This window comes from Hemitrygon akajei, chromosome 1, assembly GCF_048418815.1.
Source record: "Hemitrygon akajei chromosome 1, sHemAka1.3, whole genome shotgun sequence".
Lineage (NCBI taxonomy): Eukaryota > Metazoa > Chordata > Chondrichthyes > Myliobatiformes > Dasyatidae > Hemitrygon > Hemitrygon akajei.
The window spans coordinates 111,530,613-111,550,918 of NC_133124.1; the positions used below are offsets into that span (position 1 = coordinate 111,530,613).

Consider the following 20,306-nt stretch of genomic DNA (forward strand, 5'->3'; position numbering starts at 1 on the left):
CTGGGTTCACCCTTCACATTCCAGCTTGCTCTTCTTCCCCTCCCCCTACCTTCTTATTCCGGCATCTTTCCCCTTCCTTTCCAGTCCTGAAGAAGGGCTTTGGCTGAAATGTTGACTGTCTATTCATTTTCATAGATGCTGCCTAACCTGCTGAATTGCTCCAGCATTTTATGTGTTGCTCTGGATTACAGCATCTGCAGGATCTCTTATTTTTACCATATTTTGGATTCTGTTTTCCTTTTTGCTAACTTGTCGATCTGACTGGACGACATGAAGACAAAAACATTTTGCTGTATCTCAGTACATGTCACAAGAATAAACTAATACCAATTCCAACTCACCTAAAGGCCAGCAAACCCTAGACTGTCAGCCCGGGATTCCATCTCATGACTTCATATCCACAAATTCTGGACAAGTAGATGATTTATATAGGAGAAGGATTCAAGGTGATGTGGCAAATATAGAACACACTAAACACCTGTATACATCGATCAGATGAACAAACCATTCACCTGGACACACCATTCATTTAGGTAGTTGGCTGTGTGGGACCATGCGTAGAAAGAGTCAGTGGGAGTTTCCTGCTCTCCATGATGTGTGCAGTCTTTCAATGGCAATAAGAAAATTAAATCCTGTTGTGCTGGTGGCTGTCCGTTCTATCCAATGATGACAGGAAACCTGTGCTGGAGAGATTTTTAAAGTGGAAGAGTCATTGCACTGGGCAGATCCACTCTTTTGACCTCAGAAGTCCGGGCCCAGTGGCACGGGTAGTTGTCACAACTGGGATCTTCCTCAGTTGTACTGGATAAACATGACTACTTCTGTATCTCATTATGCCCCTCACTCTCCATGGAGTGTTTCAGAACCACATTCTTGCATGTCAGATCTCATCCACCCAGTCCACTGAAGCTGAAGGGCATGTCCCAGTCTCACCAGGGTACGGGACCCACCGGCTGCCCCACCTGGTTTAACCCACCTGTCAAAGTGGTGTACCAGGGTACGGTCGCTGTTGCATGTAAACAGCTACTTGGAGCTGCAGGTGAGAGCTGAGTGGTTTTTCACCCAGAGAGTTGTGATCTATGGAATGCTCTGCCTCAGAAGGCATTGGAGGCCAATTCTCTGGATGCTTTCAAGAAAGAGTTAGATAGAGCTCTTAAAGATAGTGGAGTCAAGGGATATGGGGAGAAGGCAGGAACGGGGTACTGATTGTGGATGATCAGCCATGATCACATTGAATGGCGGTGCTGGCTTGAAGGGCCGAATGGCCTACTCCTACACCTAATGTCTATTGTCTATTGAGTGCCCAGTGGGGACCAGAAGTGAGTGAGCTTCCCTAGACTGGACACGACAAGCCCCTTCACCATCCCTGCATATTCCATAGACTCCCTAAATCCTGCTAGTGTAGGACAATTCTTCTCTCCACATTTTTCCAACAGACTTTGTCATGGAGTATTATGTTGATAATGATAACCACTTTTGTGACAATGTACAGGGAGGAGGTCAAACACCTAGAGAGCTGGTGCAGTGACAACAACTTGATGCTTAATGTCACCAAAACCAAGGAGATGATCGTCGATTTCAGATGGTCTCAGCCTGAGCACACACCCCTCAGCATCAGCGGCTCCACAGTGGAGAGAGTGGAAAACATCAAGTTCCTTGGGGTGCAGATCTCGGACAATCTCACCTGGTCCAGGAACACCACTGGGATTGTGAAACGAGCCCAGCATCGATTGCACTTTCTGAGGAAGCTTAAACAAGCATCACTCTCCATTAGCATCTTAACTACATTCTACAGAGGCATGGTTGAGAGTGTGCTGACCTTTTGCATCACAACCTGGTACTCCAGCTGCAGTGCTGCCGACAAAAAAGCCTTGCAGAGGGTGGTTAGGGGAGCAGAGAAGGTTATTGGGGTCTCCCTACCTTCTGTCCAAGACTTCTTTCAGAGTCGATGCCCCCAGAAGACACGGTACATCATTAAAGACCCCTCACACCCTCTCCATGAACTGTTTGTTCTTCTGCCATCAGGTAAACGTTACAGGAGCATCAAAACAAAAACCACAAGGCTACTAAACAGCTTCCTCCCACAGGCAGTCAGAGTGCTAAATAGCTGCTCTACCTGACTCTGCTTTGGACACTTTTAACTTGCACTGGACACTTATAACTTGATTTTAACTGACATGTGGCTGTTGTGTTTTACTATTTATTGTTGTGTTTATTATTTAGTGTTGCGTTTGTTATGTTATGATTGCACTGCCCCTGGGAAACGCTGTTTCATTCTGCCCTGCAGAGCTGATGTATGGTTAGAATGACAATAAAGTTTTTGAATCTTGAATCTTGAATCTTGAATCTAGACAGAGAGTTGCCTCACGTGAATTCCCTCATTGATGATGGGCTTTATTTTGTGAGGGAGTGCACAAGCTGGAACTGTGCTTAACAGAGAGACTTCACACCATCAAGGGATTTGAAATGGTAGCAAAGGTCAAGCAGATGAATGGGAAGATCCCCCAATCCCCCAGAGGCAATCGCCTCTGATCTGGGCCGACATTTACATGCCGAGCGGCACCTAATTAATTAGCTTGCTTATTTCGGCTTTTTTTTTAAGATGTGCTGGGTGCGTTCCGGCTACCACTGCACCCCTGCATTCTTCGCAGCCCAGTATCGGTCTACGGTCCTGAGGTTGGGGACCACTGTCCTAGAAGACTTTGAGCACATCCTTCAATCTTTTCTTCTGTCTGCCTGGTATTTTCTTCCCATGACAATTTGAAATAGAGTGCCTATTCCAAAGGTTTCTACCAATCTCAGAGGTCTGGTATCAGGCATGCATACAATATGGCCAGAGCATTTCTGACTGTCCCTCGACTGTCCCCATATGATTGACTGTCCTGTAGCAGGCTGGAATGACTGCTCACGTGTTTCATTGCTTGACGAATCCCTGCAGAGTTAAGCAGCCTTTAGGGTGTGAATCAACCAAAGAATGGAAAGAGGAGAAAATGATCAGGATGAAGTAACAAGAGGGAGGGAGATGTGGAAGAGATGAGCCCACAGAATGGGCCAAGAGAGCTGGTAGATATGTTGTCTTTGGATTTTCAGGTCTTTGTAAAAGTCTCATATATTGTGCAATAGTGAAGCACATGGGATGGGTTAGGGTGTGGGGATAACATACCAGCAAGGATTAATAGAAGGAGTAGAATAAATAGGAATATTGTAGGATTGCCGGTGGGGGGCATTGCAGTGATCAGTGATTGGGCCAGGCTAGTCATAACACACATCAGTGATTTGAGGGAAGTGACGTACCGTAATATTTTAATATCCATATTGCAAATGATATGGATCTGGAGGGATTTCTGAGTTATGTGTGTAATGCAAGGATGCTTCAGGTTGATTTATACAAGTTGTTTCTGGTCAAGATGGTGCCAGCGAACAACAATTCCACGGGCGACATCTTTCAGATAGCAAAACTTTTCGATTATTTCACTTTTTCTGTGCCTCTGCTTGTTCCTTTTGTCTTGTTTGTGTTGGAGACTGTGACATGCAGTTCGAATCTCAATTGAAAGACCCAGTGCTGTGCCGTGCCTGGAGAGCTGCCTCGTGGAGATCAGAGACGGGAGACTGAACAGATCCAAGAATACAAGCTGACTTGTGGAAAAGACCAGGGATGAAGCATGGGGTCATGAATGACGCCATCTTGAAGAGGTGAGGAAGGTTGAAGCATTGAGGTGAATGTGGAGGGGGTCAGGGATGGCTCGGTGTGAGATAGTCGGCTGTCAGATGGGTGCTTTTGAGCCCAGTTTGGCTCTAGATGGGTGGTGTTTGACCCCATATCGGTGGTGTGAGGACATGGAATGACAATCACTCTTATGCAAGGCCTGAGTTTGTGCGGCTGCTCTCCTCCTATGCAACGAAAAGGCATTCCTCATATTCTGAAATTTATGTGATTATTGGACTGTACATTATATTGGTTTCCTTCAGCTTTTCAGTGTTCCTCTTGTGGTCGATTGGTGGGTGAGTGACCTGTTAATTTTTTGTGTGTAAGGGGGGGCTGGGTTGGGGATTTGGTGCTAACGTTGTTGTTCTTTTCTGCAAGTGAGGGGGTCAGAGCTTGTTATGTGTCGGGGATCATTGATTGTTTTTGTGGCTGTTTTATGCTGCGGGCAATGACGGAATTAGGGGTCTGCGAGTTTTGTTTTGTTTCTTTTTTATGCTGGTGGGGGGAGTTGATGTCTTTCATCAGTGCTCATGGTCTTTCTGTGTTTAATGGCTATCCAGTGTAGACAAATATCAGAGGATAGGTGCTGTCCTTCAGCCTGATGGTGCATGTTTTCAGGTTTTGTGTCTTCTACCTGATGGAATATGAGGGAAGAGAGAATGTTCAGGGTGAATGATGTTATGTTTTGTAACTCCAAAACATAAAGATTAAAAAAGGATCTCGTGCTATCCTGGCATAAATGACAAATAAACTCTTCTTGGGCTTCTAGCCAGGTACAGGTATTGATTTTAACGCATGTTTCAATGACAGACTCTGGCAGCTTCATCAGGGATGATGCCTGGGCATGTCTAGTCCATGGTATTTATACCCCCATCGTCCCTCACTCCTGATTGATTAGTCTTCATGCAATCAGGTTTCTGATGTCCCATCTTGTTTACAATTGAATTCCAGTTCTTACTTAGAGTGAGATCTTTGCTTTTGTTGAAATTATATTCCTCTAGTTTTATTTCAAAGGCTTCTTTCACCAGGCGGTCTCAAAAGCCACTGGTGCAACACAGTAGTTTTGTGCTGTTGAAATCAATCCTATGGCCATTGCGAATGCAATATTCTGCTACTGCTGATTTCTCTGGGTAACCCAAATGGATACACCTCCTGTGCTCCTTGATGTGGGTTTCCACCATGCATCCCATCTGGCTGTTCCTACAGAATGGTTAAAAGAGCTAATGGAAAAACCAGGAACCCATCACTGACACCTGTCTTCCCTATATTTCCACTGTTTCTGGAAGGATTACCATTGACTAATATCATCCACAAACTCGTAAGGAAGCTCAAATCATAGCCGATGCGGTCAAAGGTGACCTGGGACTCAGGACGGCTGGTGTTTACAGGATTTCCTGTGAATGTGGAGCAGTGTATATCGGCCTGATGGGATGCACAGTGAAAACCCACAGCAAGGAGCACAGGAGGTGTAATCGTTCGGTTTACCAGAGAAATCGGCGGTAGCAGAACATTGCATTCGCAATGGCCATAGGATCAACTTCGATGGAACAAAACTACAGCACCATGCCAAAGGCTCTTGGGACCGCCTGGTGAAGGAAGCCATTGACATAAAACTAGACAAAATGAATTTTAACAAAGATTAAGGTATTGCTCTAAGTAAGAACTAGAATTCAATTATAAACAAGGTGAGACAGTTGAAACCTGATTGGATGAGGACTAACTAATCAGGAGGGATGGACGATGGGGGTATAAATACCACTGGACTAGATATACCCAGGCATCATCCCTGATGGCAGAGATTTTCATCGAAATGTCAGTTAAAATCGATATCTGTAGCTGGCTGGAAGCCTGAGAAGAGTTTGCTCGACATAAAAATTAATTGAAAGGAAAACAAAGGAGTCCAAAATGCAAGTCTGACTTCATGTTTACATTAAGCAAGGTGTACATGTATCTCATGATAGCGTGTGCAATTCATTATTTTTACATATAACCCGTAATGAATTATTTTAAAAACAAAGAACGCTTCATTAAACAAAATATTTAGCATATTGCTCAAATATTACTGAAATATTAAATAGACAACAGATGGGGTCTTTGATTATGTCGGCTATTTTCCCATGGCATTGTAATGTGTAAATATGGAGAAGAGGCTCATTTTTTTGATAGACTGGTCTGTGGTCACATCTCTGTGCTGCAATTTCTACAGATTGACACCTCCTGTACTGCAGAAGCATTGTAGATTGGTTTATGGATATAATACATCAACATACCAATCAGTAGCAGGATTAGGCCTCTCAGTTTTGTTGACTAATAAAATCTGATTGTAATCACAATTCCATATTCCAACCTCTCCCTGATAAAAGCTCAGCCCTTACTTATCAAGAATCCATCCACCTCCACATTAAGGATATTTAAAGCTGCTTCTTCCACTGCTCTCAGAGACATTGAACTGAGGTTCTTCCTAATTTGTTCTCTCAGTTGGAAGTGAAAAGAACAAGTGTAACACTGCCCTATCTTAAGTCAGCTCTTTGCTGTTCATTGGGCTTGCTGTTCACGGTCTGTTTCCTACGTTCTAATAAAGGCTGGACTTTGACTGTTGTGAGAGAAACTTTACAAAGGCAAATTTGTCTCTTCCTTTTGTTTTGAAAGATCCACTCTGCTCTGAATTGTGTAACAAACCTTAGCCCTTCTGCAGATAGCTGCTTTAGGAACAAAATTTTATCGTGTCAGGATTCTTAGAGCACATAGTGTGGCATCTAAAGCCTTGATCAGACAACTTAAGCCCATGTTAAATCTTTGGGAGTTCTGTATGGAAAAGGCAAAGCGGTTTGGCCCCACATTATTGCATCAACCTTGCTGCAGGCAATAATAGGCACCATGTTTCCACGAGGTAATTCAATCAAAAGCTTTTAGATGGCATCATCAACCTTTAAGAGCAAAGTTTGATTGGTTTATGAGGTTCCTCTGACTTGAGAAACTGAATCAAGGCTTAAAATGAGATACTCTTTATAACATGTCATCAATTTCTCAAAAATTTCCATAACAGGACACATTTTGAGTACTGAAAAAATGGAAGGGCATGAAGGGGATTTACAATGATAGTGGCAACATTTGCAATTAAAACCTCTCACTTGTTCCTCCCTTGGGTTACAATGTTGATATTTCAGTTTACATACAGGCATTTCTATTTCTACTCCAATAAATGTCTAATAATGTTGTTTTTGTGCAGTTTTACTCACGTGGAAAGCTGATGGCTACAGTGAAGTGAGGAGTGCGAGTGAAAAGATAGATGGTGCAGTAGTATTTTTTAGGATGGCTACATAGAAGAGCACTGCAGAAGGTGGGCAGGTGTGGAGAGAACAGGGTGACATGAAGGCAGGGACAAATGCATTGAGCTTCAAGTGCTGTCTGAAAGGTATGTAAAACAAACAAAAACACAAAGGTTGGGGAATTCAAGCAGCATCTGTGCAGGCAAAGGGGGAAAAACAGAATAGGCTTATTACCACTGACTTATGTGTAGTGATGTTTTTGGTCAAGTACCTTCATCAGTTTGGTTTTAGCTCTAGATTTCAGAATCTGCAGTCTCCTATATCTTCAGTCTTAGGGTTGCACAGATACAGAGAGTTGTCAGGTGAGTGGAGAGGTGCAGGCACTGAAAGAAGGCAGGTGTGAAGAACAGTGTGAAGGATGCGAGGAGGGGTACAGGGACAGACGATAAACCCCTGCTTTACCTGGAGATTAGACAGATGAAGTAAGGATACAGGTGCAGAAGTTGGGCAGGGAGTGTGAAGTGGACCTATGAGGCAGGGTAGAGATGCAGAAGGTGGACTGGTGTGAGAAGTGGACCTATGAGGCAGGGTAGAGATGCAGAAGGTGGACAGGTGTGTGAAGTGGCCTATGAGGCAGGGTAGAGATGCAGAAGGTGGACTGGTGTGAGAAGTGGACCTATGAGGCAGGGTAGAGATGCAGAAGGTGGACAGGTGTGTGAAGTGGACCTATGAGGCAGGGTAGAGATGCAGAAGTTGGGCAGGGTGTGTGAAGTGGACCTATGAGGCAGGGTAGAGATGCAGAAGGTGGGCAGGGTGTGTGAAGTGGACCTATGAGGCAGGGTAGAGATGCAGAAGGTGGACAGGTGTGTGAAGTGGACCTATGAGGCAGGGTAGAGATGCAGAAGGTGGACAGGAGTGTGAAGTGGACCTATGTGGCAGGGTAGAGATGCAGAAGGTGGACAGGTGTGTGAAGTGGACCTATGAGGCAGGGTAGAGATGCAGAAGGTGGACAGGTGTGTGAAGTGGACCTATGAGGCAGGGTAGAGATGCAGAAGTTGGGCAGGGTGTGTGAAGTGGACCTATGAGGCAGGGTAGAGATGCAGAAGGTGGACAGATGTGTGAAGTGGACCTATGAGGCAGGGTAGAGATGCAGAAGTTGGGCAGGGTGTGTGAAGTGGACCTATGAGGCAGGGTAGAGATGCAGAAGTTGGGCAGGGTGTGTGAAGTGGACCTATGAGGCAGGGTAGAGATGTAGAAGGTGGACTGGTGTGAGAAGTGGACCTATGAGGCAGGGTAGAGATGCTGAAGGTGGACAGGTGTGTGAAGTGGACCTATGAGGCAGGGTAGAGATGCAGAAGGTGGACTGGTGTGTGAAGTGGACCTATGAGGCAGGGTAGAGATGCAGAAGTTGGGCAGGGTGTGTGAAGTGGACCTATGAGGCAGGGTAGAGATGCAGAAGTTGGGCAGGGTGTGTGAAGTGGACCTATGAGGCAGGGTAGAGATGTAGAAGGTGGACTGGTGTGAGAAGTGGACCTATGAGGCAGGGTAGAGATGCTGAAGGTGGACAGGTGTGTGAAGTGGACCTATGAGGCAGGGTAGAGATGCAGAAGGTGGACAGGTGTGTGAAGTGGACCTATGAGGCAGGGTAGAGATGCAGAAGGTGGACAGGTGTGTTAAGTGGACCTATGAGGCAGGGTAGAGATGCAGAAGTTGGGAAGGGTGTGTGAAGTGGACCTATGAGGCAGGGTAGAGATGCAGAAGTTGGGCAGGGTGTGTGAAGTGGACCTATGAGGCAGGGTAGAGATGCAGAAGTTGGGCAGGGTGTGTGAAGTGGACCTATGAGGCAGGGTAGAGATGCAGAAGGTGGGCAGGGTGTGTGAAGTGGACCTATGAGGCAGGGTAGAGATGCAGAAGTTGGGCAGCGTGTGTGAAGTGGACCTATGAGGCAGGGTAGAGATGCAGAAGGTGGACAGATGTGTGAAGTGGACCTATGAGGCAGGGTAGAGATGCAGAAGGTGGACAGATGTGTGAAGTGGACCTATGAGGCAGGGTAGAGATGCAGAAGGTGGACAGATGTGTGAAGTGGACCTATGAACAGGGTAGAGATGCAGAAGTTGGGCAGGGTGTGTGAAGTGGACCTATGAGGCAGGGTAAGATGCAGAAGGTGGACAGCTGTGTGAAGTGGACCTATGAGGCAGGGTAGAGATGCAGAAGGTGGACAGATGTGTGAAGTGGACCTATGAGGCAGGGTAGAGATGCAGAAGTTGGGCAGGGTGTGTGAAGTGGACCTATGAGGCAGGGTAGAGATGCAGAAGTTGGGCAGGGTGTGTGAAGTGGACCTATGAGGCAGGGTAGAGATGCAGAAGTTGGGCAGGGTGTGTGAAGTGGACCTATGAGGCAGGGTAGGGATGCAGAAGTTGGGCAGGGTGTGTGAAGTGGACCTATAAGGCAGGGTAGAGATGCAGAAGGTGGACAGGTGTGTGAAGTGGACCTATGAGGCAGGGTAGAGATGCAGAAGTTGGGCAGGGTGTGTGAAGTGGACCTATGAGGCAGGGTAGAGATGCAGAAGGTGGACAGGTGTGTGAAGTGGACCGATGAGGCAGGGTAGAGATGTAGAAGGTGGACAGGTGTGTGAAGTGGACCTATGAGGCAGGGTAGAGATGCAGAAGGTGGACAGGTGTGAGAAGTGGACCTATGAGGCAGGGTAGAGATGCAGAAGGTGGACAGCTGTGTGAAGTGGACCTATGAGGCAGGGTAGAGATGCAGAAGTTGGGCAGGGTGTGTGAAGTGGACCTATGAGGCAGGGTAGAGATGCAGAAGGTGGACAGGTGTGTGAAGTGGACCTATGAGGCAGGGTAGAGATGCAGAAGTTGGACAGATGTGTGAAGTGGACCTATGAGGCAGGGTAGAGATGCAGAAGTTGGACAGATGTGTGAAGTGGACCTATGAGGCAGGGTAGAGATGCAGAAGTTGGACAGATGTGTGAAGTGGACCTATGAGGCAGGGTAGAGATGCAGAAGTTGGACAGGTGTGTGAAGTGGACCTATGAGGCAGGGTAGAGATGCAGAAGTTGGACAGATGTGTGAAGTGGACCTATGAGGCAGGGTAGAGATGCAGAAGGTGGACAGGTGTGTGAAGTGGACCTATGATGCAGGGTAGATGCAGAAGTTGGGCAGGGTGTGTGAAGTGGACCTATGAGGCAGGGTAGAGATGCAGAAGTTGGGCAGGTTGTGTGAAGTGGACCTATGAGGCAGGGTAGAGATGCAGAAGTTGGGCAGGGTGTGTGAAGTGGACCTATGAGGCAGGGTAGAGATGCAGAAGTTGGGCAGGGTGTGTGAAGTGGACCTATGAGGCAGGGTAGAGATGCAGAAGTTGGACAGGTGTGTGAAGTGGACCTATGAGGCAGGGTAGAGATGCAGAAGTCGGACAGATGTGTGAAGTGGACCTATGTGCAGGGTAGAGATGCAGAAGGTGGACAGGTGTGTGAAGTGGACCTATGAGGCAGGGTAGAGATGCAGAAGTTGGGCAGGGTGTGTGAAGTGGACCTATGAGGCAGGGTAGAGATGCAGAAGTTGGGCAGGTTGTGTGAAGTGGACCTATGAGGCAGGGTAGAGATGCAGAAGTTGGGCAGGGTGTGTGAAGTGGACCTATGAGGCAGGGTAGAGATGCAGAAGTTGGGCAGGGTGTGTGAAGTGGACCTATGAGGCAGGGTAGAGATGCAGAAGGTGGACAGATGTGTGAAGTGGACCTATGAGGCAGGGTAGAGATGCAGAAGGTGGACAGATGTGTGAAGTGGACCTATGAGGCAGTGTAGAGATGCAGAAGGTGGACAGATGTGTGAAGTGGACCTAAGAAGCAGTGTAGTGATGCAGAAGGTGGACAGATGTGTGAAGTGGACCTATGAGGCAGGGTAGAGATGTAGAAGTTGGGCAGGGTGTGTGAAGTGGACCTATGAGGCAGGGTAGAGATGCAGAAGTTGGGCAGGGTGTGTGAAGTGGACCTATGAGGCAGGGTAGAGATGCAGAAGGTGGGCAGGGTGTGTGAAGTGGACCTATGAGGCAGGGTAGAGATGCAGAAGTTGGGCAGGGTGTGTGAAGTGGACCTATGAGGCAGGGTAGAGATGCAGAAGGTGGACAGATGTGTGAAGTGGACCTATGAGGCAGGGTAGAGATGCAGAAGGTGGATAGGTGTGTGAAGTGGCCTATGAGGCAGGGTAGAGATGCAGAAGTTGGGCAGGGTGTGTGAAGTGGACCTATGAGGCAGGGTAGAGATGCAGAAGTTGGGCAGGGTGTGTGAAGTGGACTATGAGGCAGGGTAGAGATACAGAAGGTGGACAGGTGTAGAGAGCGAACAGGTCACGTCGTGGATAAAGGTGCGGCGGCAGGACCAGTACGCGATCGGTGACGTACGGACGCCGTGCGTGCGTAGACGCTGTGTTGCCTCAGTGATTAACATAGCGGTGGTAACTTGCCAATCAGATGCGAGGATCGTCAACTTTGCGCGGAGGCCCCGGCCCTGAATCGTCCGCTCGCTGGGAAATCAAAGGGCTCCGATTTGACGAAAAGATGAAAAGGCGGGACGACTAGCGTGAGGGCGCCGGGTCACGTGATGCAGCGTACAACATGGCGTCGGTCGCGGACATGTTCGATGTGACCTGGGAGGGTGAGTTGTTCCCGGGTTGGTGAAGCGGATTTGGGGTTCTGGTTGTTTACTTATCGGCTTGTTGCTGAGCCTTGGTTGGCACGGCAATGGTGAGCGAGGTGCTCAGAGCTGAGTGGGGGTGATTGTGCTTGCAAGGTGATCGAAGAGTCAGGGCAGGGTCATGAGGTGACTGAGGATGTTCAGAAATGGGACGGGTCTGTTTGGTTGTGGGGCACAGGGTGAGTGGGGGGCTGTTTGGGGTGTGATACGAGGAGAGTGGGTCCTGTTTGGGGTGGACATGGGGAGAGTTGCTTGAGATTGGGAAATGGGGTGAATGGAGGTGAGTTACGTGGGGTGAGTCTGTGTTACCGTCGTAGTGGAGGGGGTCTCCAATGGAACTCTCTTTATGCAGGGGTGCTTCCCCTGTACATTGGGGATTTGGGGTGGAAGGTGTTGCATTGGACAGTACCGTACAACAGGTTTTGAGCAGGTTCACTGACACCATGTTTACCTGTCCATTCTGTGGACGGGAGGAGTCAGGATACCAAGCTTACACGGAATTTGAGAGGTTGTCGCCCCTGTTTGAGTTTCTGAAGGGGCTGCTCTTGTGTTCTGGCTACATTTTAGTCCCGCACTCCTCATATATGAGCACCTAGTTTGGAAGGGGGGCAGTTTGTGAGGAGTGTCTCCTGGTGAACATGCTCTTGGCCTGGCTAAGTTGGTAAATCATGGGTCTAGGTGGTGGAAAGTGCAGGGTGCTGCCTGGGCAGACAACCTGCCCCTTTTCTGAGGATACGTTCATGCCAGCTGACCTTGGAGAGGGAGCATGCAGTCGCAATGAGTACATGGGGGACTTCTGGGAGTGGTGCCCCCCCCTCCCGAGGGTGGTAGTAGCCATATTTTAATCTGAGTGCACTCACTGTCTTGTAAATACTGAATGTCTGTACCTTCTGTAATTGTGATGTGAATAAACTTTTATAGTTTTGTAAAAAAAAAAGTGAGGGGGGCCTGCCTTTTAGTGGGTCATTCAGAGCGAGTGGGAAAGGCCTGCATTTTGGAGGATCATGCGGGGTGAGTTGGGGAGCCTGCTTGGCAGTGGGTCACGTGGGAGGCCTGTTTGGCAGTGGGTCACATGGCAAGAATGAATATGGTTTTTGGGGTTGGATACATGCCAAGAGTGGGGTTTCTGGGATACGAGCCGTGTGGGGAGAATGGTGGGGTAGGGTTGGGAAAGAGCATGTGGAGTAAAAAGTGGGTTTTGGGGGGCTGTGTGGGTCTCATTGGGTTTGGTGAAAAGGATTGCAAAGCCATGAGGCGAGTGAGGGCTGGAGCTGGAACTTGATGAGTGAGGAGTGATGCCTGGGGTGAATTGGTGACAGTGGTCACAAGGGTGTGGACAGAATGGGGATGCGAGCTTGGAGCTCAGAGCAGTAGGGCTTGTGGATTCTTTGGAGAAAGGCTCTGGAGTGGGTAAACAAGGTTGACACAAAGATTTTGGTGTCAAAATATTTTTGACAGTTGAGAAGGTAGTTCAGAATCAGTGGTGGCATAAGTGTGAGTTGACAGTAGTGGAAGAAAGATCCTCATGTTTGAAGCCTGAGGTCATGCCTCACAGAATGAGTTTATAAGGGAATCTCAGTATGAGTTTATAAGGGGGTCACAGGTTGAAGCTTGTGTACCACTTGCTCAAATCTGTTTTGACACTTGTGCACAGACTTCATAAAGATGGCCCATTCCTGCCCATTCACTTCCTTTCCCTTCCCTGTGCATGCTTCAATGGATTAGTTTGGTGTTACTGACAATTTGGCAACATTAAAGTTTGCTTAATTGAAACAATTGTATGTTAAATACTTTGGGGCAATGTCAGGTGTGTTTGCTTAGTAACCTGGCGAACACAAATAGATTGTATCAATGGGAAGAAGTACAGTCGACATTTCGGGCAGAAACCCTTCATCAGAACCTGCTGCGTTCCACCAGTATCTGCAGATTTCCTCGTGTTTGCCTAGATTGTATCAATGGTTATTTGTAAGATCTTGCAGTGTTACAGTTGGCTGCAGAGTATCTTTCATTGTGCACCAGTGATTACAGTACAGTGCACAAGTTCCTTGGTCATAATGCTTTTGGATACCCTTGGGCATACTGAATCTTGTTCCAACTCCAGAAGGAAAATGTATGCACACCTGTTTTATTAAAGTGTATCAAAATATTTAGTTACATTGTTACTTCATCACTGGAAGTTATTGAAGAGTAGCTGATGCTCTTAAAGGTGTTCATTTTACTTTGCAATGCTTGTAAAGGTTGATTGTAACCATGGACTGTCACATTTCTGATGGACAATTGATGGAGCAAGTTAATAGCTCGAAAACATTATCATACAGATTTAAAAATCCATCTGTATGGCAGCTTTTATGGTATCCTGCAGTAGCTAATGCTACTACATCAGGGCTTCAGTGACCTGGATTTAGCCCTTTGGTGCAGTCTGTTTGTAGTTTGCATGTCTTCACAATGTGCTGTTTTTCTCTCGCATCCCAGAAATTTGTTGATAGATTAATGGTAAAGAAAATCCAAGGAGAATTGATGGGCATCTGTGAAGAGGATGTGTTGTAGGTGTGCATTGGAAATGAGACCTTCTGCCAAACCTCCCTCCCCTACCACTTTCCAAAGGGGATTGATTTTTGTTTAAAGTAAATGTATTGTCTATGTACGTATATATCATCATATACTACCATGAGATTCATTTTCTTGCAGGTGTTTACAATAAAACAATGAAATACAATAGAATCTATGAAAAACTACACACATAGACTAACAAACAACTAAGGTGCAAAAGAAGACAAACTGAATATTTAAAAAAAAGTAATACTGAGAACATGAGTTGTAGAGTCCTTGAAGGTGAATGCATAGGTTATGGAGAGTTGAGGTGACCCAAGTTATCCCTGTTGCTTCAGGTGATTGGTGGTGTGGGACCAAAGGCTCCTGTATCTCTTTCCCTATGGTGGCTGCGAGAAGAGAGCATGTACTGGATGGTGGTGGTCCTTGAGGCTAAATGCTGCTATTTGTGGCAGTACTCCTGGTGGATGTGATGGGCTGGGCTGTGTCCACCATATGCATGAAAGCCAACATAGAAACAATGGGCTGAATGGACTTCATTACAAATATATTGGTTTGGTGTTGGTTTATTATTGTTGTATGCACCAAGGTAACAGTGAAAAGCTTGTCTTGCTTGCTGCTGATATAGATCAATGATTATATAGTCATTGAGGTGGAACAAAAGCCATAAATCAGAATAAAGTAAAGCTACAGAGAAAGTGCAGTTGAATCACAAACACGAGAGAATCTGCAGATGCTAGAAATCCAAAGCAACACACCCAAAATGCTGGAGGAACTCAGGAGGCTGGGCAGCATCTATGGAGAAGGGTAAACAGTTGGTGTTTCGGGCTGAGACCCTTGACCCTTGACCCTTCATCAGGACAGAAAATGCAGTGTGGGTAGACAAAGTGCAAGGTCTAACAAGGTGGGTTCATTCAGGACTCTGATGATGGGATAGGAGCTGTCCTTGAGCCTGGTGGTAGTGTTTTCAGAAATTTGTATCTGCCCAATGAGAGAGGAGAGAATATCCAGGGTGGGTGGGGCTTTTTATTCTGCAAGCTGCTTTACTAAATCAACAAAAGGTATAGACATAGTCTTTAGAGGGGAGACTGCTTTCTGAGATGTATTGAGCTATGTCAGTTTCATCCAGTAGTGTGCAGAACATGTAGGTAGTGTTTCTATGGTGCATTGATGAAAATTGTATAAGATGTTTATGTAGTTTGTACATGCACTGAAAGTCTCCTTTATAAAATTTACTTATTTGTCTGCTTGAACTAAAAGCACAAATATAGAGCATTGGATACTTGTGTTAGTGCAGGACAGGAATGAGGTGAATAAAAATGCCCCAAGGAATAAAGGCTCTCAGTGGCAGAACCAATTCAGGCCCTTTAGTTCAGGCAGCGTCATCGTAAATTTGCAACCTCTCCAGCTTCACGTTGACTTTCCTATAATGGTGACCAAAACTGTACACAATGCTCCAATTGTGTTTCTACCAATAACTTGTATAGTTCAAAATTATTATGTATGTCACCAATTACTAAGGCATTTTCTTGTAGGCATTCACAATAGAAGAAAATACAGTAGAATCAATGCATAAAGAAAATGTGCAAATATAAAAAGAAACAAGCAGCAATAAACAAACAGAGAACGTGAGTTGTAGAGTCCTTGAAAGATTTGAGGGTTTGTGTTCATTGATCAGTTCAGTGTTGTGGTGAGTGAAACTGTCCAGCTGATGGTTGAGGGGTAATAACTGTTTCTGAACCTGGTGGTATGGGAGCTAAGACTACCTTCCTGATGGTAACAGTGAGAAGTGAGCATGGCCCGGATGATGTGCGGGAGGGTGGTGGTCCTTGATAGATGCTGCTTTTCTTGTGATTAATTGGGCCACCTTTTGTCAGCTTTTCAGTTCTTGGCCACTGGTGTTTCCATACCAGACTGCAATGGAACCAGTCAGGATGCTCTCCACTGTGCATCTACAGAACTTCGTTGGAGTTTTAGATGACATGTCAAATCTGTAAACTTCTAAGAAAGTAGAGGGCCTGCCTGCTATACTTACTTTGAAATTGCATTTCCAGGACACATCATCTGATATGGTAACGCCCAGGAATGAAAGTTCCTGACACCTTCCACTTTTGATCCCCTAATGAGCACTGACTCATGGACCCCCCTATTTCACCCTCTTGTAGTCAAAAATCAGCTCTTTGGTTTTGCTTATATTCAGTAAGAGGTTGTTGTTGTGACACCACTCAACAATATTTTCAATCTCCCTCCTGTATGCTGATTCATCACCACCTTTGATTCAGCCAACAAAAGTGGTGATGCCAGGAAACTTAAATATGGTATTGGAACTGTCCTTGGCCTCACAGTCAAAAGTATAAAGCAGTAGAGCAGGGGGTAAGCACGCAGATTTGTGGTGCATCTCTTCTAATGGTGATTGTGGAGGAGTTGTTGTTGCCAATTTGTACTGACTGAGGTCTGCAAGTGAAGAAATTGAAGATCCAGTTACCAAGTAGATATTGAGGCGGAGAATGGAGCTTGCTGATTAGTTTTGTGGGGACGATAGTGTTAATTGCTGAGCTGTACTCAATGAAGGGCATTCTGAAGTCTGTATCTTTGAGCAGAGAGCTAATGAAATGACATCTGCTGTTGACCTATTGTGACAGTAGGCAATCTGAAATGGATTCAAATCACTCCTCAGGCAGGAGTTGATGTGCTTCAAATACCAACCTCGAAAAGCACTTCATCACTGTGATACTGGACGATAATCATTGAGGCAGGTTACCATGTTTTTCTTGGGCACCAGTATGATTGTAGTGTGCTTGAAACAGATGGGTAGCTCAGACTGCCACAGCGAGAGGATAAAGATGTCAGTGAACACTCCAGCCAGTTGATTAGCACAGGTTTTCTGTACTCGACCAGGTACACCATTCGGGCTAAATGCTTTTCACGGGTTCACCCTCCTAAAGGATGCTCTCACACTGGCTTCACAGAATAAAATCACTGGTCATTGCGGGGGGAGGGGTTGTGGGAGTTTGTGAAGATGCTTTCATGCTTTGTCAGTCACCTGGGAGTAAAACCTTATTGTCAGTTATGTTGCTTGTAGGAGGTGAAGACTTTCAAGCCCTGCCACAGCTGTCGAGCTTCCTTCTGTATTTCAATGTCATTCTGGAACTGCCACTTTGTTTGGGAGATGACTTTCTGGAGGTCATATCTGGAAATTCTTTATAAAGTCCATGACAACTGTAGTATATTCATTCAGGTCCTCAAATGAGTCCTTGAACGTGGCACAGTCCACCAAATTGAAGCAATCCCAAAGCCACTCCTCCACCTGTACGCAGGTAGGAGAGGACAATCAGAGGATTAGATTTCCCGAAATCCAGTCCAGGGATGAACAGTAGGCATTCCTGATCGTAGTGTAACAATGGTCAAGTGTGTTGGGATCCCTGATGCTGCAGGTGATATGTTGATGAGAATTGGGCAAAGATTCCTTCAAGCAAACTTGATTTAAGTCCCCAATAATTATGTGAAAGTGTTGGGGTAGGTTGTTTCTTGTTTGCATCTTGTGGCACTCAATACATTGAGAGCTTGCTTAACATCTGCCTTTGGCGCTATGTAATCTGTGGTCAGGATCATGGAGAAGAACCCTCTCGATAGAAAGGTTGGCGCTTAATCATTAGATGTTCCAAGTCAGGAGAACAAGAGCGTGACAGGACTGCTGCGTCCAAGCATCACAAGTTTATCTTGAAACACAAATCACCACGTTTTGCCTTTCGTGAATGTCCTGCAGGTTGATCCATTCAGTCTCCTCTTGATCTGCAGAATACCTTGAGCTGCACTGCTGTGCCCGCCATGCCTTTACTGAGCTCATGTCTCAGTGAAACAGATGTGACACAGTGTCCCTGCTCTTAAATCTGATGCCCTGACTGCTGAAGCGCCCATATCCCCCCATGGTGCAAAGATGTGCTGTTAGGGTTACTGAGTTGTGAGCATGCTATGTTGGTGTCAGCAGTGTGGCTACGCTTACAGTCTGCCCAGCCTAGAGCTCGCTGATTTGATGAAAATTATACATTTCATTGTCTGTTTTGATGTGCATGGCAAATAAAACTATTTTTTAATCTCTTCTTGCAACTGAAGTCACTCATTGGCCTGTTGTGCCCTGCAATGTCGTGGCTACACTTTTTGAACAATGGGACAACATTAGCCACCCTTGAGTCATTTGAACTTCACCAAAGGCTAACAATAAAGCCAATATTTCTCTAAAGGACTCTGTGATTTCTTTCCTGACTTTGTGCACCTTAATGCATCTGATTTTTTAAAAAAAAACTTTGATCAAATTAATTTTTGGATGTGAATATTCTTCTCCCTGAGAAGGTGCTGCACCTTAGCATAAATCAGATTTGTGGAGGACAGGATTTAAGCACAACAATGATGAAGAATTGATATTTTTCCAGTGTTTGGAGAGTAACCACTGGGCAGTGGTCATCCCATTAACCTGAACACTGTCATTCTGGAAAGGTGCTGTTGTTGCACCTGGGTGAGCAGCTGCAGTGCAGTTCAGAATCAGGTTTGTTATAATGTCTCATATGAAATCTGTTTTTGCGGTGCAAGGACAGAAAATTGCTATAAGTTACAAAATAAATGGTTCAAGAAAAGAAATAATGAGCTTATGTTTGTAGACCATTCAGAAATCTTGTGGAGGGAGGAGGCTTTTTCTGAATTGCTGAGTGTAAGCATTAAGCTTCTACACTTCCTCCCAGATGGTAGTAACAAGAGGAGGACATGTCTGGGATGGTGAGGGTCCTTGCTGATGGATGTACTTTCTTGAAGTGTCACCCTTGAAGATGTCTTTGATGGTGGGGATGGTTGTGCCCAGATGGTGGGGATGGTTGTGCCCATGATGGAATTGGCTGAGTCTGCAACCCTCAGCAGCCCCTTGCGATCTTGTGCATTGGAGGCTGTGATGCACCAGTCAGAATGCTATCGAGTTTCAGAGGTACATTTAATGTCAGGGAAATGTGTACAATATACATCCTGAAATACTTTGTCTTTACAACCATCCACAAAAACAGAGGAGTTCCCCCAAAGGATGAATGACAGTTAAATGTTAGAACCCCAGGTTCCCCCTCCCACTCATAAGCAGCAGCAAAGCAACAATCCCCCCCACCTGCAAAAAAAAGCATCAGCACTCAAGTGTGCAGCAAAGCATCAGCGAAGACACAGACTTGCAGTACCCCAAAGACTTCTTGTTCACTAATAAGGGAGAAAGAGATGTCTTCGTTTAACAGCGAAAGGGGAGACATAACAAACAACTCGCTGATTACAATGTTAAGTCTGTTGTGTTGCTTTTTCCCAAAGAACTCGGGTCTTTGGGCACACAGCCAGCAGCCAGCTCGCTGCTTTTATCTCTGTCTCCCACAGCACCGGATTCCTGCCGAGACACCGACCTTTGGTCCGCCTGTCTCCAGAGCCATGAGATCCCGGAACTCCGAAGGCGAGCTAATCTCTTAGGCCGCATCCTTGGCATATCAAATGCCAGCCTGTCTTGAAACCCCAAGAGTGGGTCCCATTCTCGCAAAGAACCGAAGTCAGCGTGTAACTCCAGTTCAGGGTTTTCAAAAGAATTCTGAAATGGGAAAAAATAAGTATCAGAGATGGAAATAGAGCTGTTTCCGAAGATGCAAGCAAAGGAGTTGCCATTAGGCGCCATTGTGTCCTCCTGAGCTTGAGTATAGTATTGAAATTGGTAAGAATACTTGGTGTTTGGGTCAAAATGGTGCCTGCGTACAATGCTCCCACAGTTGACATTTTCTGGATAGACCATGAAGCCATTTATTTCACTTTGTCTTTTATATCTGCTTTTTGTCTTGAATGTGGTTGTGGAACTGTTGGAGGCTGTGATTTGCAGTCTCTGAGAGAATACTGGGAGCTAGAGCCAGTGAGCACACATCTCACGGCAAGGAGATGGTGCACGAGCTGATGTTTGACTCCACTTTGGCAATTGAAGCTTACGTTGTTTGTCGATTAAAGCAACAAGGAAGATTGAAACATGGAGGTGAATGTGGAAGGTGCATGCCAGCTGCCTGCCTTTTGATCGCTGGTGG

General features: G+C 46.1%; 1 protein-coding gene across 2 annotated transcripts in view; it reads left to right on the forward strand.

The window, feature by feature from the left end:
* The first annotated feature begins 11,496 nt into the window (after window positions 1–11,496).
* The window catches only part of emc2 (ER membrane protein complex subunit 2), a 166,517-nt gene continuing 157,707 nt past the window's right edge, over window positions 11,497–20,306 (forward strand). Inside the window, exon 1 of one of the 2 annotated variants that reach the window (XM_073050063.1) lies at window positions 11,497–11,637. In XM_073050063.1, coding sequence (XP_072906164.1) covers window positions 11,598–11,637 — 40 coding nt within the window. In that variant the 5' untranslated portion in view covers window positions 11,497–11,597. The remainder of the gene's footprint in view (window positions 11,638–20,306) is intronic. The other variant, XM_073050068.1, reaches the window with a different exon arrangement.